This window comes from Danaus plexippus, chromosome Z (genome assembly GCF_018135715.1).
Source record: "Danaus plexippus chromosome Z, MEX_DaPlex, whole genome shotgun sequence".
Lineage (NCBI taxonomy): Eukaryota > Metazoa > Arthropoda > Insecta > Lepidoptera > Nymphalidae > Danaus > Danaus plexippus.
The window spans coordinates 5,720,678-5,743,636 of NC_083559.1; the positions used below are offsets into that span (position 1 = coordinate 5,720,678).

Sequence of the window (22,959 nt, forward strand, 5' to 3'; positions counted from 1 at the left end):
AATAAAAGATTAAATAAATGAAACTGTTAAGAACAATAGTAAGGAAGTCGGTGTAGTTTAGCTCCTAGGTGTCTTACTGCTTCTGCCAATTGGAAAATTACAGTCATGGTTTGATCTAAAGTGTTTTGATCAAAGAGTGTGGCACAAGGTCCATTGCACAGATTCAGTAAGTATTGTTGGATATTTCTATAAAAGTATTTTTTTGTTGATTCTAGAATCAAAATAATTGAAATTGGATTAGAAACATTTTTTAATAAAGTATCATTAAAAGCTGGTCTGACTGTCTACTAGATTCACAATTTAATAATACATTGTTTTTTTTATGCTAGTGTTTTTTTTGTTCGATAATTTGATGCTTAGAATGTAGACGACAACTGAAAGTGGGTCGTAAACGATAGAAATGATCCTAAATTGTATTTCTACATTTTGTACAACTAGTACTTCCAAAACGGTTTTAAAATTTTTAAATAAATAATATATTTTTCATCGACCTCATACAATTCTTATTTAAAATTACATATGCACACATATGTATAAGTTCTTATTAGGTTATAACAAAACGCTTTTCTATATGGTGTATAATATAAAGGTACCAAAACAAAAGAATTTTTCTTTAAAATGGTTATTTTATTCTTGGACACAGTTTTTTAAGGAATAAAATAAGTAAGTCTTAAATATTTTTAGTCGAATTTTATGTCTAGTTTGCTATCTTTATTACCTTAAGGTAATTAATAGAAACAATCGTTTTAAAATCGATTTAATTTTTGAATGGCGGTTAACTACTAGAGTGAGAGTCTGTACCAGTCTAACACAATGTTAGATTTAAAAGAGTATTTTAAACAGGGTTTTATAAATATTGTATGTAAATAATTGTGACTTGAGAAAAAATATTAATTAATTATAAGTTTGAAGCGTTTTTATCTTAAATTTATAAATTCTTTTTGCTTTATTGAATATTCATAGCTATTCAATAAATGCATTTTTTGAATATAGGTACCTATATTTGTCTAAACGTCTACAGGTTATATCCATTATAGCCATGTACGACAATGAATCAATATGTTGCATTTCCGAGAAAATCCTCATTAGGGTTGTCACGATCGCAGCAGGCAATATTTTTCAATAAAATCTCTTGGAATACCATAATTTTATTAAAAAAACTTTAATCTTAGTACATATTATGAATTATGAAATAATTGAAAATTTACTTCTATTCTTGTATATCTTATAAGTTAAAATAAATCATTAACATCTTGTTGTATTTACCACACAGAAACAAAATTTCATTTTTTTTAAATAAATATATAATATTATAGTAAAACAATGAAATAATAGAAAAGAATTAAATTAAATTAATTTAAAATTGTAGTAACATACCAATTTTAAATTTTCACAAAAAATATTGTCAATATATAAAAAAGTAAATAATATGTTACAGCGTATATTAATAAGTTTAAAAATACGTACTGTATTAATTAATGTTACAAAACTATTAACTGGTAACCCTATTGGTAAAATAGTTTGCGACCTCTAGTACGCCTGTGCGAGATTCAGTATTATGAATAGATATCGACGCACAGTTTGGGGATACCTTTAACGAATCTATCTTCGTTTAAAGCAATAATTTGTTAAAGCTTCCATAAATTTCAAAATATAACAAAACTATTAAAATTAGAGTCTAAGATTCCAACAAAACACAGCTTAGGTTAAAAATATCGATGTATATATACAAATTGCATACATATGTTTATTATAAATATATGGATTATTTCTATTTTGATAACATATGATGTCATTATTTTTAATTAAAACAATTGAATTTGGAATTTTAATAAGTAAAATATATTAATTTTCACTACGGGCAACATTGTTTTCTTTGAAGCGCCAACTAGTGGTTGATTTCCGTAACTTCTTATTGATATCTCTCACTTCGGTTTCATGTTGTATTATCTCCGTAATTTGTGCTACTTTGTGACAAACCAAATGTTTATGAAATATGTGGTTGTGTTTGGTTTATTTTAAAGTATTATGTATTGAAAAAACTCTTCTCAATGTGTTTATTGTGCGACAAGTTCTTTTCAAAACCAATGACATTATATGAACTCGATGTGCGTTTTGGCCATTTTACTTGGCTTGCGTTGGTGATTCGTATATAGTCACGTGACCAAAGTGGTTTTCGGATCAATGGCGCCAAAAGACTATTACAGAAAATGTATGTAAAATGAGTGTTATTTAGGTCTTATTATTGCATTACGACAAATTAATGTGCAATCAACCTATTCATTGCTATACATATGTACCTATGTTCATACCAAAATGTAAAGGAATAAAATGATGCGTAGGTTTCACGTCAATCTGGCAACAAAACAGTGCTGCTATCTATGTTGTCAATTTTGTTATGTACATAGTCTAATGGAGACTATCCGTGTAATAAATAATATACGGTAAAAGTACTCTAACATGGATTTATTGGAATCTATATCAAACTTACGTGAGTTATTTAAGATACCTGCAATTGTTACAAATGAATTTAGGAAGATTCTTTCGAAACTCAATACAAACGCTATCGCTTTCGTATCCCTGATCAATCCATAGGCCCGCCATACATTTTACTAGTGCAATAGTGAAACGTCAAACAATTGTTGTTAATTTTTTCTTTACATTGCCAAAATTAACTTTTTGCACACAATTGAAATACTTTATGTAAAATTTAGGTATTATTTTGACTTTTCATAAATGTTTATTTCTCGTTTTGTGCTGTGAATACACACAATTGTCATATTTGTCAAAAATTCATTTTTACGTGAAAAGGTCCCTTATTGTTTCTATTTTGCATTAAAGATGATTCAAATTACGGCAGTGAACGCAGTTGATGGTGTATTTTTAAAGTCATATATTATATCGTAATGAATTAGGATTTCATATTTTTGTGTCTTTCTACATGTAATCTGAGAATATTGATTCTTTATTCTCTAGCTATATATTTGACATATTGTTACAAGAATAAGTTTTATAGTTGTTTATCTTAATTTCTCTTATTACAGGTTTTGCCTATTATGGGGTTGCAAATTAAAATATCATCATGTGAATAATGTGACATTCTACACGATGTTGCTACCACGTTCAAAGTGTAAAGTCGTGAAGGGTTCGTGAACATGTAGGTTGTGAACATATTAGTTAAGATGTCGTTGCGAGGCACAAAACGGGCGTCTGGGATGCGTGGGGAGGAGGCAGGCGCATCCAAGCGCCGCAGGACAGACCCCGAAGACCCGCTCTGGCAGCTTCGGCCTGTCAGTGACCTCAAAATGTCATCTATATACAATAGAAGTGCCTCTGAGGCACCCGCTGAACTGTTCAGGTTTGTGTGAATTAATTTGTTAGAATTTATAGTTGTGTATAAACATACAATGATTATAACATAAGTTATTATTAAGTTGAAAATTGTAAGTGCTAGGCGATATTTTGATTCACATTTATTTTTTAGGTTTCTTTTGCACAAGTTTTTGCAAATGGAAAAACAATATTTATAAAATGATAATTCTTTTTCCATTAATAGGTAAAGAAGCAGTGCTGCCAATCTTGTTTTTATTTTAAACCTATGCTATTATATTTATTTATTATGTTTATTAATTAGTATAAGATTATTTTTTATATAAATGCAAAATTATGATAAAATTTTGAGAATGGTTTCAAAAGCATTGCGATGATTCATATACTCAAAATGTGTTATTTTTGCAAAATGTCATAAACTTGCTATGCGTCCCTAAAACTTTAATACAGTTATAAAGTAAATTTACATGTTATGCATTCATAATTAATAATTTGTTACAACTCAAGATTTAAAATACAGTAATTATATTGGGTCTTCTTAAATATACATTGCTTAATTATATAGCTCTATATCTTAAATGAAATTCCTTCCCTTCTCTTTTTACTAAAAGTTTGAAATTCAAATTATTACTTTTAAAAACAGCTGTGCCTCTAGAAGTAATTATCAGTAGTTAAGTAGTCTGACATCAAATGTAATGTACATTTTATAATATATGAAATTATATCAGATCAAAATGCAAGTATTTTATTGTAAAGAACTAACTTATTATAGGTAATTAAAATATTTTATAACTTTTTACTAACCGCTACTGTATTGTGTCTTGTTGGCAATTGCAATCGACTTTGTTTTAACTTTGTAAATCAGTGGAAAGTGTTACTTTTTACATAATTGAAACTCATTATCCATCCATAAAATAAAGTGAAAAAATTTGTCGTCATTATTCATATATTCCTCATGTCATAAAAGTTACCAAAAGAAACTGAGAACATTTATTTAATAAACCATCTTGTGGTGTCACAAAAAAAATTTTTGCTAATATGAATTATCTTTGTCTTTGACTCTTCTACAAAGAAATAAGATAACACTTTTCACAAATTAAGGTAAGGTTATAAATATGTAATAAAATTGAAAGATTTTGCTTAAAAAATTGTGATGAATTATCACATTTATACCTTTTATTACTATAGACAGGTCAGTTTTGTTCAAAATCAAAAAAAAATGTTCTGCTAATGTTTATTATTTATGTACATTATGAAGATAAGAATCTTTTTAGTATGTTGCAGGATTTGTGTCCAAATTATATTACTAGTTATTTCATAGCACTCAAAGTGCAATATAGTGCTTATTTTGAAATGAAGTGAATTTGCAGTTGTATGAATTTTGTGTTTGTCATATTAAGTGTAATTTTTGAATTCTATCCCAATAGATATTTAAGCATATTACCAATAAAATTACAGAAAAGATCTTATCAGCGCAATGAAGTTGCCTGATTCAGAACCATTGACACCTAGCGAGTATTGGGTTATCACAGACACTTGGAAGCAGGATTGGGAAAGGGGAGTACAGGTTCCTGTTAACCCAGATTCATTACCAGCACCGAAAGTTAAAATCATTGATAACCCAAAACCACCAAATTTTCAAGATTTTAAATTGTAAGTTATTGAATTATATCAACTGTTATTCTAGTAAATACATACATAACAAACAATATTTTTATTCACAGACCTAGAGACAAGTACATACATCTAACTCGGGATGCTCACTATCAGGCAGATAAACATTTTCTCAGTACAACACCAGCAAGAGCGGAGGCAGCTTGTAGTTATGATCTGGATGCCACAGACACAGCCTGGCTGAAACTTTTGAATTCAGAAAGAGCAAGAGCTGGGGCATCCTCTGTTACAGAAGATCAGTTGGAGAAAGTCATTGAAGAACTAGAGGTGAGTTGAATATGAACTTACATTTTTATGACTGCTCCAAATTGGTCCTGCTAGTCATTGAGAAGGGGCATAAAATAAATTGAGTCACACATAAAAGCTTACTGCCTTCAATATTGTACCAGTCATATGACACATTAAATCTATTTAAAATTTAAATAACTTATTGTGAACAACATATGAAGCCAAAAATATCAACAGGTGAAAGAATATTGTTTTCTATTTGTTTATGCTATTGAAAGGCGCTCTGTGTTATGAGCTCCTTTACTTCAAAAATTTTTATCTGTGAAGGCCATTGATAAATGTAGACAAGATACTCCATGTGGTTGTAATTAGAGTAGATAATTTTTCTTCAACTAATTGAAATATAGTCACTATTTCTAATAAGAATAAAAATTGGTGCTTATCGACTGCTATTTAACATTTATGTGTCTATTACATTAACATGTTTTAAATAAAGTATAACTAACACCCTAATATAACTTCTCTAACTAGAATGTTTCACAGATTATACCAATTATAGTATTAAATGTTTTTTTTTAATTTATTATATTTTGACTTATTTATAAAATTCCAGTTTGGCTATCAATAAAGTATTGAACCTCATTATTGTTTGTGTATAACCATTTTAATTGATATAAAATATAAATAAATATACTTTCATTATGAGACAACTCTATAGTTGCATATATATGCAGGTATCAAGATGAAATAGTTTTTAAATTTGGTGTAGGTAATTTAAATACATATTTGTTAAATGAACTTTTAAAATAAAAAAAAAAACAGCAGCAAGCTAGGAAAGTCATACCTTTTTATTTGTGATAAAAGTTGCCTATCAACTTTCTGGCTGTTTCTGAATCCGTGTTTTCAGAATTGAGTTTATAAAATTCAATTAAAAGTTGTAATGTTACCCTCAATTCCACTATTTCTGTTAAACATTCATTAAAAATAACATTGTTTGGTGGCTTAAAAGTTTATCCTTTGACAGTATTGACTTAAGTCAATATACTCGAAGAGTATGCAATATATAATATAGGATTCAATAACATGACAAATATATAAAACAACAATTAGAAACATTATTAAATGCAAGTTTTCAGTTCCATTGATAGAATTCATTTATGATTATATTATTCTATATATAAATAAAGCAGGGCAGATTATTTACATCTCCATTGCAGCACTATACATGATATTTTATAAGTGTTTATAATAAAAAAAACTTTTAAACTCTGATCACATCCTTCATAACAAGTGCACAAATAAAATTTACTAATACAACATTAATAAAACCTTTGTTATTGAAGACATTGAAAAAAAACTGAGTTATGTGAAATACATATCTCTACTCTCCTTCCTTAGAACTATCAAGTGTTAAAGAGATACCTACCACAACACTGATTTTTTCAGTAGAATATAATTTCATATCTTGTCTGTTCTGAGGAATCAATAAGACTGAAGTTACAACTTTATAGATGTAAATGTGTTTAAATATAACTCTAGACTAAAAAGTTAGTTCAGGAATTTAACTTCATAGAATTCATGTTATTTACTGATGCACCTAGGTGGCTTAACCATGTTAATAACTAAAATATCTAAGTAGGTTGCACTGTCACTGGACTCTTTTAAGGACCTTGGTAGGTTTAAAGTATATGCAGTAAAGAAGACAATAATCATAGGTTCTAATAATTATTTATATATAATCATGCTAAAACATGATGCTTATGAATATATACCAATACACTTAAACACATACATGTATAGGTATATCCAGACAAAAGCAGAGACAGTGGGAGGAAAAAAATTATATATATAAGTAATGATGCAGAGAGTCATTAAAAGAAAATTAATTTTTAATGAGTTTTGAAGGAAAATACCTCTAAATAGTCTTGCTATATAGACGCGAAATTCAAAGTTACTTACCTAGACCTGATTTTTTTTACTTTTGATAACAATGGAGAAGTGTTGGTTTTTCAACTGATTAAAGTTTACTAGGTGAAAAAAATATTGTAAAAAAAAACCTGAAAAAAATTGGCCAATCTTATATGAATGATCTTTGAAAAAATATTTGATATTTGTGATGTCTTATCTAAAAAAAAACATTACAGGGTCTTTTTTTTTTAACTTACATATAATTCAACTATAATTTTGGAAATGCCTAGGTCAATTTATGGAAGTTAAAAATAAAATAGTGCAGTTCTGAATCCATATTTAGTGTGGCTAGCCAGAAGCTTAGCTATTGATCTATAACACAAATAAACATTGGATTTTACTTAGCGGGAGTTGGCTGACAAAATACTCTTGTGATACTAGTCTGACAACATAATATTCTTTTAGACTAATCAATATTATTTAGATTTCTATAATTGTGGTTTTCTTACACTTTTAGCTGTGTAAAGATTTTTCATATCAATTATACATAAAATGTTAAACATAATATGGTAAGTAGGAAAGGAATAGGAAATTAATAAAAACATTGCTCTAGCAATTTGTCAAGTGAGTATAATAAAATTGGCTGTAAATGTTTATTTATAGAATTGCAGAAAGTAATTTTTTTTTTCATGCATAAAAATACATATAAAGAATTAATAAAAAATACAAACACTACTTGCCTTTTGAAACACACAAATACATAACATATCAATATGAGATCCTTTGTGTAATAAAGATTGTGCACATTTTGACATTCAGTAGATTCAATTTTGCTAATGTAAATTTTCATATAATTGTATGTATTGTAAGTACATAGATTATAAGTGGAATGTACAAACATATTGGAAAAAAGTGTAATAATCAGATTTATGTTATAATTTGTACATCAATTTTGATTTTTTTTTATTTGGAGCTTAGGAGACAAAAATATGTATACATTCACAATGTAAAATTTTTAAAGGGACTCTCGTTTATAAGATTGTTATTTATTATTTTATTAATGTGTTGCTTATTAATGATTTAAAGTTCAATTTTATATGTAGAAGAGATAACTCAACTAGATGAATGAAAATTTATTATTTATGTATAGTCACTAAACAATTAAGTTATCAAAGAGTTTCTAGTAGAATTTAATTAATGATTAATTATATGGATTTTTTTTTAATGGTTACAAATGTATAATGGAAAATATAAAAAAAACATTATATACTAAAAGTTTTCAACTAACCTAAACTGGTTTATAGTTCTGATCAATCATTATATTTTGGAGTTTCAGACTTATTTTACTTTCATTCCTTAGTAATATTTTATTTGATTTTAATTAAGATATAATTATGATGATAAGCAACATTTTTTTTTTATTATAGGTCCGAACCTGGGACAAAATTCAAGCGATTATAAAATCGGAAGAGGGCCTCGGAATTGAATATGACGAAAATGTCATCTGTGATGTTTGTCGATCCCCAGATTCAGAGGATGGAAACGAGATGGTGTTTTGTGATTCATGTAACATTTGCGTTCACCAAGCTTGTTATGGAATCACAGTTATACCAGATGGTATGTTAATAGAAAAAAATTCGTAAATTCAGTATTTTTATATTGTTACAGATATTTATACGATACTTCCAAATGGTTTCAGGTCAGTGGCTTTGTCGACCTTGTGGAGCTGGTATCAGACCGACTTGTGTTTTGTGCCCTAATCTTGGAGGGGCTATGAAATGTACACCCTCAGGACATAAGTGGGCCCACGTTAGCTGCGTCCTTTGGATTCCTGAAGTTTCAATAGGTTGTGCTGAGAAAATGGAACCTATAACAAAAATAACCTCGATCCCTGCATCTCGTTGGTCGTTAGTGTGTGTATTGTGTCGTGAGCGTAAAGGTGCCTGTATACAGTGCTCTGTGAAAACTTGTAAAACTGCTTATCATGTAACTTGTGCATTTAAACATGGACTAGAAATGCGTGCAATAATCGAGGACGAAAACGCAGACGATGGAGTCAAATTGCGTTCCTATTGCCAGAAGCATAGTGTCAACTCTAAAAAAGAAAAATGTCCTGGCTCCGGCTCTGAAGAGGAAGAAGTTAAAAGAAAACGTCGTAAAGATATGACTTCAGAAGAAAAGACTCAAGCTCGTGCAGCGAGGCTGCAGGAAATAGAAGGTGAATTTGATCGACACGTCAGTGTAAAAGATATAAGTACACATCTTCTTGACGTTGATCAAGATGCTATCAATTACATTTACAATTACTGGAAATTAAAAAGGCGTGCGGGTCATAACCGTCCCTTGCTTCCACCAAAATCTGATGACAATGAGCTGCTTACCCACAGACAAGAGCAAGCAGATCTCGATAAAATGAAAATGTTTGTACAGCTGAGACAAGATTTGGAAAGGGTGCGAAATCTTTGCTATATGGTAAGCCGAAGGGAAAAGCTATCTCGTTCATTCTTTCGAATGAGAGAGCAAACCTTTCATAAACAAGTGGCAGTGTTGTCTGCTGATTCAAATATATCAGGGCCAGACTTAGCAGCCATAATTGAAGCCAATCATGGGCCATCAATATACGACAGATTATATTCTCATCCAAATGCCCCTGATCATAAAAATGATTTTCAAGATCTCCTTGCTCGTATTGCACCCCAAGAAGTTGGTGACGATAAAAAGAAAGATCGTAACGGGCTACTAAGAGGTGCAAAAACGACAAATCCTTATAAAAAACATTATGTCAATGGATCTCGACGGAGTGGAAGTATGTATAGTGGTCTATCTAGTGAAGAAAGTGGTACTGAAATTAGGGGTAATACTAAGTACCGCGGCCGAGCTATTGGCTCTAGCACTGATGAAGATGTAAAGAAACCTGCCGTTTCACCGAAAAAGAAAGTATCGCCTAAAACCAAAGGAAAAAAATCTCCCAAGAAACCAGAAAAGAAGAAAAAGAAAGGCCCTCAATCTAAAGCATTAGTTGAGAGCAGTTGTGTGAGTGATATGAGTGACGATGAAGTTATAAAATCTAGAATGAAAAAAGATAAGTCAAGAAGCAAGACATTGCAACAAATGGAAAAAGAAATGACAGCTGGTAAAGGTGGTCAATCAGCTTCAGATAGTGATGATCTCATACCTATGCGAACAACCCGAAACAGTAAATTCCCCATAGATATTTATTCCGACAGTAGCGAAGGCGCTTCTGTAAAGGAAGAAGTTAAACCTGAAAAGTCATCAAAAACAAAAACTGATAAGACTAAAGTGGATAAAACAAAAGTGGATAAATCTTCTAACGAAAATGATTCACAACAATCACTACCTCGTACGAAAGCAGCAATGAAAGAGTTTATTCCGACACAACCTGAAAAGAAAGTTTCTCCGGTAAAAGACAAACCAGCTCCTAAGAAAAGGGGAAGAAAACCATCAAATAAGGAGAAAAAGACACCCGTAAAAAATAATGAGTCAGACGAAGAAGCTAGAGATAAAGAGAATATTAAATTTGCTAAACAGAAAGACCATCCTACTGATTTGATTGTGCCGCAAAGACAGGCTGCTAAGAAAGCGTCTGAAAATATGCGTTCTACTACAGCAATTAAAAAGGAAGAAAATGTGCCCGAAAAACAAGTAAGTGGTGATGATACTAAGCCAAAACCAAAAATTAAATCAAAAGGAAAGGAACCTAAAGATATTCCAGAGAAAGTGGGAAGGAAAAAGTCGTCAAAAGAGCAAGAAAAAGAACCAATAGCATATGTGCCTCAAAGACAAGCTGCTAAGAAAGCTGCAGCACATATCAAAAGTGGACTTGGATCTAAGGCACCTGCTACTGAAACTCTTGATGGCGATAAAAAGAAAGATTCTGAAAAGGCCGAAATCGCTAAAACTTCTCCTAAAAAAGAAGAAGGTAAAAGATCAAAATCACCACAAAAGGAGACTTCAAGTTCTTCTTCTAATTCAAGTAGCAGTAGCGACTCGTCATCATCGAGTTCAGATGAAGAACAAGAAAAACCAGCAATTAAGCCTATGATAAAAGCACGTGAAATTAAACCATTAAAGCCCCCTTCAATGTTTTCTCCACCAGGCTCTAGACCAACAGTGGACTTGCCCTTTCTTGACAAGGTGTCAAGACCATTGTCTTCAACTAGTGCCTCGAGTGATACTGACAGCTCTAAAGGATCAAGATTTTCTGGATCGGGAAGCCCCTCACCCAAACGTCCTCGAAGACGCAGAAAGAGAAAAAGTATATCAATCGATTTGCAATCTCCACACAAGGCCCCAGAGAAGAAGCTTAAAACTTCCGAACGCGGGTCCGAGTGTGGGTTATCATTGCCGCCTGTTGAAAGAGAGGAACCGAGCAGACCCAGCGACACGCGTGCTGCCACGCGTGCTCGGACCAGAAGCACTATTTCAAGCGGAAATATGCTTAATAAGTCTGACGACACCAGACAGGGAAAATCATCTAAAGACGACCCAGGAATTGTCTCGGCCTCAAGTAAAAGTTCCAAAGAGACCACCCAGTCCGTTAAACTTGCAACTCCGAAACGGAAAGAGAACGAGGAGGTGAAAAAAGTTGGGGACTGTCCACCTCTCGATGTTCCTAAAGTTGATAATAGAGTGCGATCTATCAAGCCAAAAGGCCGCGTTTCCATTGATGATAAAATGAAAGTTATGGAAAGTGAACCTGTTGCTTTGAAGAGAAATAGCCCTAAGAAGAGTACTGAACTCAAACATAAGGTTGTTCCAAATAGAAGAATAAGTGTCAAAGATTTAGCAGAAAAAGAAATGATGTCGCCGCCGAAAGAAATTCGTGAAATAGTACCTAAGGAGAGAAGACCTTCAAGACGTGACTCCCAAATAATAGATCATGCAAGTTTGTCACCGGTAAAGAAAGTAAATACGACTCCTAAAGAACAGCCAACAGCTGTAGAAACGATGGATGAGAAAATATCTCCAGTTATAAATGACGACTTTTCTGATCCGGATAAGAATTGGCTTCCTAAGGCTCCTAGCCCCAACGTTCATCCTCCACCTGTGGAAAAACCAGGTGATCATGAGAAATATATGACTGAAGATAAATCTTTGGATTCAGATTACGCTGATAAAAGTAGTATTAAGATGATTGCGAAAATTCAAGCAAATCTGAATGAAAATACCATGATTAAATCTCCTAAAACTCCTATGGATGCTCGTACAATTGATCCAATTGATGTTGAAAACCCTATAGCTCGAAATGTCAGAAAACGGTCAATTCTTGATTCAGAAAAGAAATTCATTGCTCAAGATGCTAGTCATGTTCAAGGCGTCGAGATATCTAAGAGTGCTAAAATACCTTCAGCAGTAAATCCATTTCCGAATCGGGCCATGTTTTCTCCACAATCCAAAGATAATGAACTATTTGAATTGGATATATTTTCCTCAGTTGAAGATAGTTTTAATCACGAAGAGATGATCAAACCTTTTACATCTTATCCAGAATTCTTTAAAAAGGAAGATTCTAAAGAGCAAGGTGTGCAGGAAACTCTAGATTTAGTAGATAGACTGAGAATGCAACTTAATACTAAAAAGCCCCCAGCTGAAAAGAATGTCCAGGAAGATATTGACATGGGGGACAAAGATCATAGAGTTGAAGATTTGATTACTGACATTCCACCCCTTACAAAAAGTGAGAAAACGGAAATATTCGACTTGCACGATAAATTAAGTTCACCGAAGAATAATACAAGCAGTAATTATCCCGGTTCTGAATCTAACAATCTTACCAGGAACTTTAACAACAAGGAAATACTATCTGTGCCCTCTAATAGTAATGAAAAATGGAGTGATTTGAATTTATCTCGAAATGAACAGCAGTTAGACCTATCAATAGAAACGAAATACGAAGTTGCATCTTACACTGAAGAAATTAAGGAACAAGGTACTATTCTTTCAATACCTTCGGTGTCAGAAGGAGGGGATTGTATATCAAATACTAAGAGTGACGATTCACAATCCTTGTCTGTAATTGACCATTCAGTTCACAGTAATGATCATGACCTTACGCAAGACAATCCAACTTATGACAATAATAATTCTGCAATACATTCCGATTGTGCTACGATATCTTCACCGTACATAGGTCATGATTCAAAATGGTCAGAAAGTAAAATAACAATGCGAAGATCTTCAGCTTCAAGTACCAATTCGGAAGGCTCAATTTGTTCACAGAAAGTAGATATCAAATCACATATTCGTTGCGAATCTCGACAAAGACCAGAAATTGATTCTTATCCACCAGCTTATGCGTGTCCTGTTGAAACCGCCATGCCTTTGAATCAGTACACCTCTTATCCGCCTGATTCACCTTTTTTGAACTCCATGGCAACATTACCGTTGTTTGCGCCAGGAGCTTGCGCATCATCACAGTTACCATTACCCTCTCCGGCGCCCGGACTGTATGCTGCAGGCCTTCCGTTTGGACCAAACCCTTTAATGCCGTTGTCTAAGCCATCTTTTTCATTGTGCGCTACATTTACTTCATCATCGCAAAATATTGCATTGACAACTGCAATGATAGCGTCGCCAACTTCTAAACCCTTGGACTCACCGCAAGATGATATTGATGTTACAAGTAGTGATAAATTATCTATTCGCGTGGCTTCTAGTCCAAGTATCAGCGTAGATTCCTTTAATGATTCAAGTAATACGCGACCTGCTACCAAACTTTCTAATGATAGCAATGAGACTATAATAAGCGTGACACAGGATTCAAAGTCTCCTCCGAAGTTATCTAAAAATGCCACTAAATTCCCAGGAAAATCACCGGGTAAAAGTCCCGGAATATCTCCTAAGCATTCAGAGGTTCCAAAAGGGTCAAAGCGTGCAAATAACAGAAATAATAGAAGTCAAAGAGGACGAGGCAGGTCGAAGAGCCGTGGACACGCATATGCGTCAGGTGACTATATTAGTAATTCTATTCAGAGTAAATTAGTGGGAACTGTGTATGATTTTAACGAAGAACTAGCCAATGATGGTGTAGATCTTAAAGCATTAAGAGATAGACGGAAGTCCATAGACATTAGAGATGATAGAAAATCTGAACACTCCTATAAAGATTCATCTCAATCACCTCGAGTACTGAGCCCTTCAACAATGAGTAAACGATCTACTCCTGAACCTAAAGATGTGAAGTTGATTACCCCTGAACAAATTGAAAAAGCAAAATCGCCGTCAGAAAGAAGCAGTTCCGAAAGAGGGCCAGGTTTTTCACAAGTACACCCAGTGTTACCAGGTCCCGTGGATATGCGTACCTATAGTAGTTTCGATAATCCGGCACCACCTGCCAGCGATGCTTATAATAGTCATCTTCTTGCGTTTGCTAGTGGAACAGCTGACCAACAATTAGTTGAAATTGATGAGGAGGTAGAGAAACAGCTCCATTCAGATCTTATGGCAATTAAAGCTAAAACTGGCATTCCTGGTATGGTTTCTTCGCAAGGAACAGTTGAACCCATAAAAGAGACTACTTTACCTCAATTACCGAAAGTATCATTATCAGATTCAAGAAATCAGTTAAAAGTAAAGATCAAAGGCCCATTCTTGGATGCAAATTATTCAGCGAGCTCAGTGCAACCAGTAGTACCTCAGCCACCAGCTCCAACCTACGATTCTAATACAAATGTTTTAAATACACCTAACAATTCTACAAGTTCGATGATGTCTGGTTCTACCAACCTCAGACGCATGCGGAAAAAAGAGTTATTACGTCAATATTGGACGCAAGATATGAACATGGATGATCCAACAAACGCTTCAACTATGGGAATAGCACCACCTCCTGCAGCGCCGCAACCATTACCTCGCGCGGTTATTACCATACCTAAAGCAGTAGCATCTATGACAAGTATACCTACCAGAGAAGATTACAAAATTACAGACACACCTGTTGACAAGAAAAAACGCAAAACAACAAGTGGACTATCTCGTGAATTACGACATTTAGAAGTCAGTATGAACGATGATGTCGATATTTCTGACGACGTCAAGCTTTCTAATATAGCAGGCAGTTCAAGTCAAGCACATAAAAGGCGTGGAAGGGTTTCAACGAAACCGAACCGATCTAGAGCTTCTTCTCCTGTTGCTCCAAAACTAAAAATAAAAATTGGTTCCAACATCGTCCAACAAGTGAATGAAGAATCTCCTGGATTCCAGTTTCGTCCACCTAAAAAACGCCTTCAGAGCATACCAAAGTTACCTAGCTTTGAAGACTTACGTCGTGAGAGCATGAAATATCGACGCATGGTGATGGCTGACTTTGAGGAAAACGAAAAGACAAGCAAACACAAACCAAACAAAAGTGAAAAACGCAAAAAGAAAAAGGACAAAAAATTAGAAAAAGAAAAACTTCAAGTGGTTAATAGTGAAAGTGAAAGTGCTACGAAATTGATTATAAAAATAAAGCGTACAAAAGAAGAAGAAAAGAAAGCGGCTGCCGGCGGTCCGCTTGCCAGTGCAGCGGCTGTCCCTGAACCAGCGGTGGACCCCTTCGAGTACGACCCAGGCGCGCAGGACCCTCTGGCCATAGACCCGCCTTTCAGCGCTGGGACGGCTTCCACATTGCGTAGGATACGGACAGACAAAGTGACGCCTATTCGATTAAAAATAGCCCGCAGTTCACAGGGCTCGGGTTACGTGATGAAGGGAGCGGAGGGAGGTGCGGGTGAGGTCTCGGTTCCTGCTAGCGACGCGGCCCCCGCACCCCCCTCTACCTCAGCGGCTGTACCGCTCGCGCTCAATAAACACTGTGAAGTGAGGTGATATCAAACGCGTCGACGCCGTTGAATTGAAACCGTGTCTGAGAGACGTTAAAAAACGTGTACAGTTAATATTAGAATTAGATGTAAATATTTTATGTAGTATAATATTCTTTTTAATTGTCGATGTAGTTTGTTACATTATTTATTTGTATAGATGGAAAGCTCAATGATTAACTTAAAGTTACTCTAAGATGTATGATAATTTGTACATCATGTGATGTTCAAGTAAATTTTAATATAACATATTATATATTTTTGTTAATGTTACTATTTTACTTTGTGCCTCATTATATGGAATCTCATTAAGTATAATATGAGTATATAAGGTATTTTTGTTCTCAAAGCTGCTCTATCACAATCTACATCACAGACTGACAAGGCATTGATTCTATATGTTGGTTCCTTTTATATCAAACTTTTATTATTATAAGATTTTTACTTGAGGCTTTATGGAATCATTTCTATTTTCTTTGTATTGTAATATTAAGATTTTAATAAATTATTTCTCTAAATCACTTTTGCCAAATTAACTTAGTGTCCAACATACTTTATTTAATGTTGTCATATTCAATTATATATTTTTTTTGACATCTTTTTATACATTTTGATTAATTAAGAATTATTAAATATTATACGTGTGTATAAGTTTATCATCTATTTATAAAGTAATTGAAACATTTCAACATATCAACCCGCGACATTAAATATATTACAAAATCAAATGTCCTATGTAGAACTTTATGTAAATTATCAATCTACTTCTACTCAGAATTATAATGCCCTGTCAGTCAATTTTAATAATTATTTTAAGGACGATTATGTTTAAAAAAAATCATTAATAGCTTATGGTTCATTAACAAGTTCTGATATATTTAATTTCTTTCTTTCATTCCTAAGAAGCAGAAACTTAAATTAATATTTTAGTGTGACATTCAAAAGGATAACAGCTTGCCATCCAAACATTGACCGAAGCACCCATATCATGATAAATGAAACGAGCAATCCAAATACCATCAGCAATTAATATTTTATATATATATATATATTTTCTTTTTTCCTTAATGTATATTTCACACAATGTCATATCAATGAAATTATTATTACATTCCATTGGTATGATTTTGAAAATGAGATAGAATATATCATGTTTTTTTTTTGTTATAATTTTATAACATTTTTTTTTACCTGTTTGCTTATTTTAAAACATTTGTAATTATTTAGAGGTTAAAATTGTATATTATTGTATATTGGACTGATTGGCATGTCGATATAATATTTCGATATTTTCTACACCTGTTATGTGCAATATTTGGCAATACTCATCGGGATAGTCAAGGTTAACGGGCCTAAGTGGGGTGTAATAGTTTTAAGTGCATGTTTGTTAAGCGTAAATTATGTCGTATAATTATTTGATCGCGATGTAAATAATCGATTTGTAACGCGATGTTCGCGTCAGACAATACAATAACATCATAAAGACATCTTGCACCTGGAAGTACGAAAATGAGATTCGACAGCATGTGTTTTAAGGTATTATATATAAATAAATATACTTACGTTAAAGTTTCTTTTTCATATATATAGTCTCATTTTCGTACATTCCCGATGTAGAAAGTATGTGCTAAACAGCTATAATTCAATGTGGGTCCACGCGATGGTCGTCTTTGTTTACTGTTACTAGCGAATATTAGTTATAATATGTATATACAATAGATTCAACAGTCGATAGTCGTTGCTTAATACCATAGCGTTGATTCACGTCGAACGTTAATTTCCGGACTACAATAAAACGGTTCTGTCCATTGACATGTATTGAATGATTCGGTGGTCAAAATCCAACGGACATGTAATTCACCTCATGTTTGTAATGTATTAGAAAAAATATCTGGTCTTGTAAAATCAGCGTTCAATTATCTTGATATTTCTAAACGACACATCTAATTTTCGTTATTATATATATATTTACTTCCGTTTGATACTTGATATTATTCAAAGTTGTTTGACGTTTCTACTACCATTTGTATCGAAGATTTTATCTAGTATGGGAGATGGATTTGCGATTTAGCTTTGGAGCTTGCATTCAACCGAGTTCAAAACATCGTCGGGACAGAAACCTTTGTAATTAGACCTCGTTAAAATCAAGAAGTAAAATTTGAAAGTATTTAATATTAAACTTGGCGCCTCTTACGAACGTGTAGCTCTTGCTAACGCGAGCTGTTTGTACATTATGCCACAGACCTATATAAAACGTCGTTCAGCCCGAACAACCGAGCGTGTCAAACGTCAGGCGGGCGTCGGAGCTCACTTTCATTATCTAATAGTATAATTCGATGTGAATGTTAAATGTTGCCATATATATCCGGTTACAATTGTAGAATAGGTATTACAATTGTATATGTTCGCTTCTTATTGCTATTTAATAGAAGGTTATTTATTAATTGGTGGATCCATTAGATGTTTTCCATTGTTTGTAATTATTGTATCGATATAGATGCGACGTTAATCGTTGAGAGTTAAACTCTGGATATCATCGGTTATAAGTGTAACCAGTGTCAGTTCTCTGATCAGTTTGTGAGGTAACTGTATAAATCTCGCATGTAGCACCAGAATGACTTCCGTTACCATGCATTTACAGTAATATTAATCTATACAGTTGTGGTCACTATTTCAATGTGTTGTATTATTCCTGTAAATAGACTAACATATCTACTGTTTTATCGTAAAATATGCATAAAATCGAGTTTTAGGCTGTTATCCTTCACCGACTATTTCAGTTTCATGCTTGCATTTGAAAACCCCAACATATGAAGACATCGTACGTCTTTATTTAATACAATATAGCATAATTTGTTAATGTGTTGTCATTTGATATCAGCATTCAAAAAAAAAAAAAACAGGGTCTGAGCAGACTTCTTTTGTAAATATTTTCTACGGGCGTCTATTTAGTAGTAATAATTTAATAATTATAAAAAAATTAAAAACAATAGTTAAAAGTCGTTAGTGCTAAATGGAATAACGTGCATTTTGTACCCTGAATAGCAGGTCGTATTCCTTTACATTCGAACCCCATAGTAGATCTTACCGTGGTGTAGTGGTTACAAGTTCTTTGTAAATCTGACAGGTATATGACTGGAAATGCTTAAATTATCGTGTAGTAGAATAACGACTCGGAATCTACTTGTACATATAAAATAGTTTTAATATGTGTCACAATTTAAAATTTAACGTAGCTTTAGGTTTGCTCAGAAACTAATGTTATGTGACTCTATACAGCTTGCGATCTACGATGTAGGAAATGATTATTGACGAGCCGCCATTGTGGCTGATCAACATGGTTGCATGCTATTTAGAATACTTTACAATTATATAACATTTATCAAATAAATTAATAATAGCAATATTTTTAAATTTTTAATCAATTTTCATATTAATAGTGATATTAAAAAAAACCTGAATGTCCTTTTTTTTTTGTTTTTATTTTTACGTCTATATTCTTTCAGAGTTATATACATATTTCTTAAATCAGCTTGCTTGTAAATATGTTGGTAAAATTTTAAAAAACTATTTTTATGAGAACTCGGTTATTACAATATTAACGAGCTGAGTGAATGCCGTTAATCGTTTAGATTTTTTTAAAAATTGTAATTTACAAAAACAAAGCGGGCATTATAACAGCTTTTTGTAGACAATTATGAAAATCATTTCCTATAAATGTCATCTCATACTATTCGGCTTTTAAATTTTCTTAATGGTTGTTCCTAAAACTGAAATCACAAGTGTAATTTTAAAACAAACCTAGCATTAGTATACAAGCAACAAAATCACAATACAATTGTCTTCCCCCACGTCCGCTTAAGTTACGTCATCTCAGCTAAATTAAATCTAACGAAAAACCGTATGTTGGTGTTGTTCAAATGTCTTTACGCACAAAGCCCTCGCGAACTAACATCACATTCAGATAATTATTACTTTTGTTTAATTCATTACCTTAATACTGTGATTTGTTTATCTTATACATTTATAAGAAATACTTGAATGATTTTTTTTTTTTTTGTAATCAAGATTCCAGCTACTGGAAATGGTAACAGATAATGTAAATAAATTGAAATAATAAATCCCTTTTCCTTAGACAAATATTTTACTATAATTGATGTATGTAATTATATATATTTTGAAATGTGTGTAATGATTTTTGGTACTATATTATAGTCGTTATTTAGATTTCGTGCTTTGAGCGCATGATTTTATATTGAGTATTTTAATTTACTGAGTGTTGATTATTATAAGTGTTGTACGGAATTGTAGTTTACTTTCTACTGTAAGTGATGTTAAGAATGTGTGTTGTTACAACCTTTATGTGTTATTGTATGTAACTAGTTATACTTATTATAGACGATTACGTAGGTGGTGTCGCTAGAGGCGATTCCGATCTCTTTCTAATTTCAACTGCCTCTGAGCTGACTGTATGACTTGAACTAGGCATCTATTTCATTAGGCGTTATAGTCGCCAGGTTGACATTGGTACTCCGTAAGTCGAGTAGCTCACAGTCGGTTTACGTTATATTTATTAAATGAAGTACATTACGTATCTTATATAAGGACATAACTTTGTGCCACAGCAGCAAAAGTTATTACTGTTAGTTATAAAGCCATGGCTGACGACTCATACCAGTCATTAGTATAAGAAAAATATAATACATATATATTAATATTTATGTCTTAGATGATAAACATAAAATTACTTTAGGAGATTAATATCTATACCACTATCCGTTTAAGTATTATGATCAAAAAAAAAAATAATATTTCAAACGTTTTAAAAACTTTGTATGTTAGATGTAACTTTAATTTGGTAAGATGTACAAAATACTTATGTACAGTGTGTAATGTTAAGTGGATAGACCGGAGTGGCAGACGCGAACCGACAGCTACGTATCGCGACGCGAGCCTGGGTTGTATATAGTGTTCCAAGGACCCTGTAAAATAACAAGTGTTTTCAAAGTGCACATAGTCGCCTCATTCATTAAATAAATTTTTTAGATCAATACCTTACTTTTATTTAGTTGTTCTTTCCTTATTCTGTTTCTCTCTTTCCTTTCTTTTCTCTTCACTTCTGTTCTCTACTTTGTTTTTATTTATTTTTCTATTCAACAATATCACCTCCATGGGGTTAGGCAACTGTCATCAGTAGGTACAAATAAAGGTTTCGTGTAAATTGTTGAAAATATATTTTAGTAGCTTCAGATAGTTCTAGAATAATATTCAGGAGAGCCAAGTTTCAGATAAGTCAATTCGAGATTATAAACGTCTAAATATTTATTTTATCTGTCGTCAAAGAAAATCTTATATGACTTGATATTTGAGTTAATTTTGATACGAACCGATAAAATCAAGATTTCTCCAAATTTCATTATTCTAAAACTATTGTTTATTTGTGTCTATAAAGAAACTTAATCAACTATGTATTATATTTTATTTTAAGTATTGTAATTGTAATATGGCCTCAAAAATAAATCAAAATAAAATGATACCAAAACGTAGACATTGTTTAGATCATTCTTTTTCCGACGTGGTTACTTTTGATGTTCCTATTTTGAAATCGATTTCCATTTTCGAAGATATCACTACATACACGGGATACTTTCTATTTGAACATTGTCATAACTGTAAAAAAATAGATTGAAATAAAAAATCGTGCTGTAATCGCAATTCGTCTTTAACTTGACGTTAGTGTATGTTACATACACTACATACACTTACATGTTACATACGCTTACATACACTACATACACTTACATGTTACATACGCTTACATACACTACATACACTTACATGTTACATACGCTTACATACACTACATACACTTACATGTTACATACGCTTAAATACACTACATACACTTACATGTTACATACGCTTACATACACTACATACACTTACATGTTACATACGCTTACATACACTACATACACTTACATGTTACATACGCTTAAATACACTACATACACTTACATGTTACATACGCTTACATACACTACATACACTTACATGTTACATACGCTTAAATACACTACATACACTTACATGTTACATACGCTTACATACACTACATACACTTACATGTTACATACGCTTAAATACACTACATACACTTACATGTTACATACGCTTACATACACTACATACATTTACATGTTACATACGCTTACATACACTACATACACTTACATGTTACATACGCTTACATACACTACATACACTTACATGTTACATACGCTTACATACACTACATACACTTACATGTTACATACGCTTAAATACACTACATACACTTACATGTTACATACGCTTACATACACTACATACACTTACATGTTACATACGCTTACATACACTACATACACTTACATGTTACATACGCTTACATACACTACATACACTTACATGTTACATACGCTTAAATACACTACATACACTTACATGTTACATACGCTTACATACACTACATACACTTACATGTTACATACGCTTACATACACTACATACACTTACATGTTACATACGCTTACATACACTACATACACTTACATGTTACATACGCTTAAATACACTACATACACTTACATGTTACATACGCTTACATACACTACATACACTTACATGTTACATACGCTTACATACACTACATACACTTACATGTTACATACGCTTACATGTTCGAAATATAAGTTTCCATTTTTCATTAAGAAATCCTAGCACATGACGGTATGATCATAGATATATGTATGTTTATGTGAAAATTTAGAAGTGTTGTTTTTTTATTGACGGTGCATATTTATGGTAAGAGTGCAGCTACATCCAAATCCAAATATGATGAAGTTCGTTTATACTTCAAAATAACAGGAATCAGCATAGATAAGTTTGTACCTCTCTCGGTGCATTGATAATTATTTCACAAACAATTTAGGTACTCTTAACTTAAAATTGCAAA

At 32.5% G+C, this 22,959-nt stretch overlaps 1 protein-coding gene across 2 annotated transcripts; it reads left to right on the forward strand.

Annotated features, from left to right (window-relative positions):
- Positions 1–1,927: 1,927 nt before the first annotated feature.
- Positions 1,928–21,013, forward strand: LOC116777082 (PHD finger protein rhinoceros). 2 transcript variants are annotated; one of them, XM_032670435.2, is made up of 6 exons: positions 1,928–2,212; positions 3,045–3,358; positions 4,789–4,983; positions 5,055–5,271; positions 8,568–8,757; positions 8,840–21,013. In XM_032670435.2, exons 2-6 carry the CDS (start codon positions 3,183–3,185, stop codon positions 15,967–15,969), a joined length of 7,908 nt encoding a protein of 2,635 aa, XP_032526326.2. In that variant the 5' UTR covers positions 1,928–2,212; positions 3,045–3,182; the 3' UTR covers positions 15,970–21,013. The 2 variants fall into 2 exon arrangements, with proteins under 2 accessions (XP_032526326.2, XP_032526327.2); XM_032670436.2 differs by lacking the exon at positions 1,928–2,212 and adding an exon at positions 2,253–2,491.
- Positions 21,014–22,959: the final 1,946 nt, after the last annotated feature.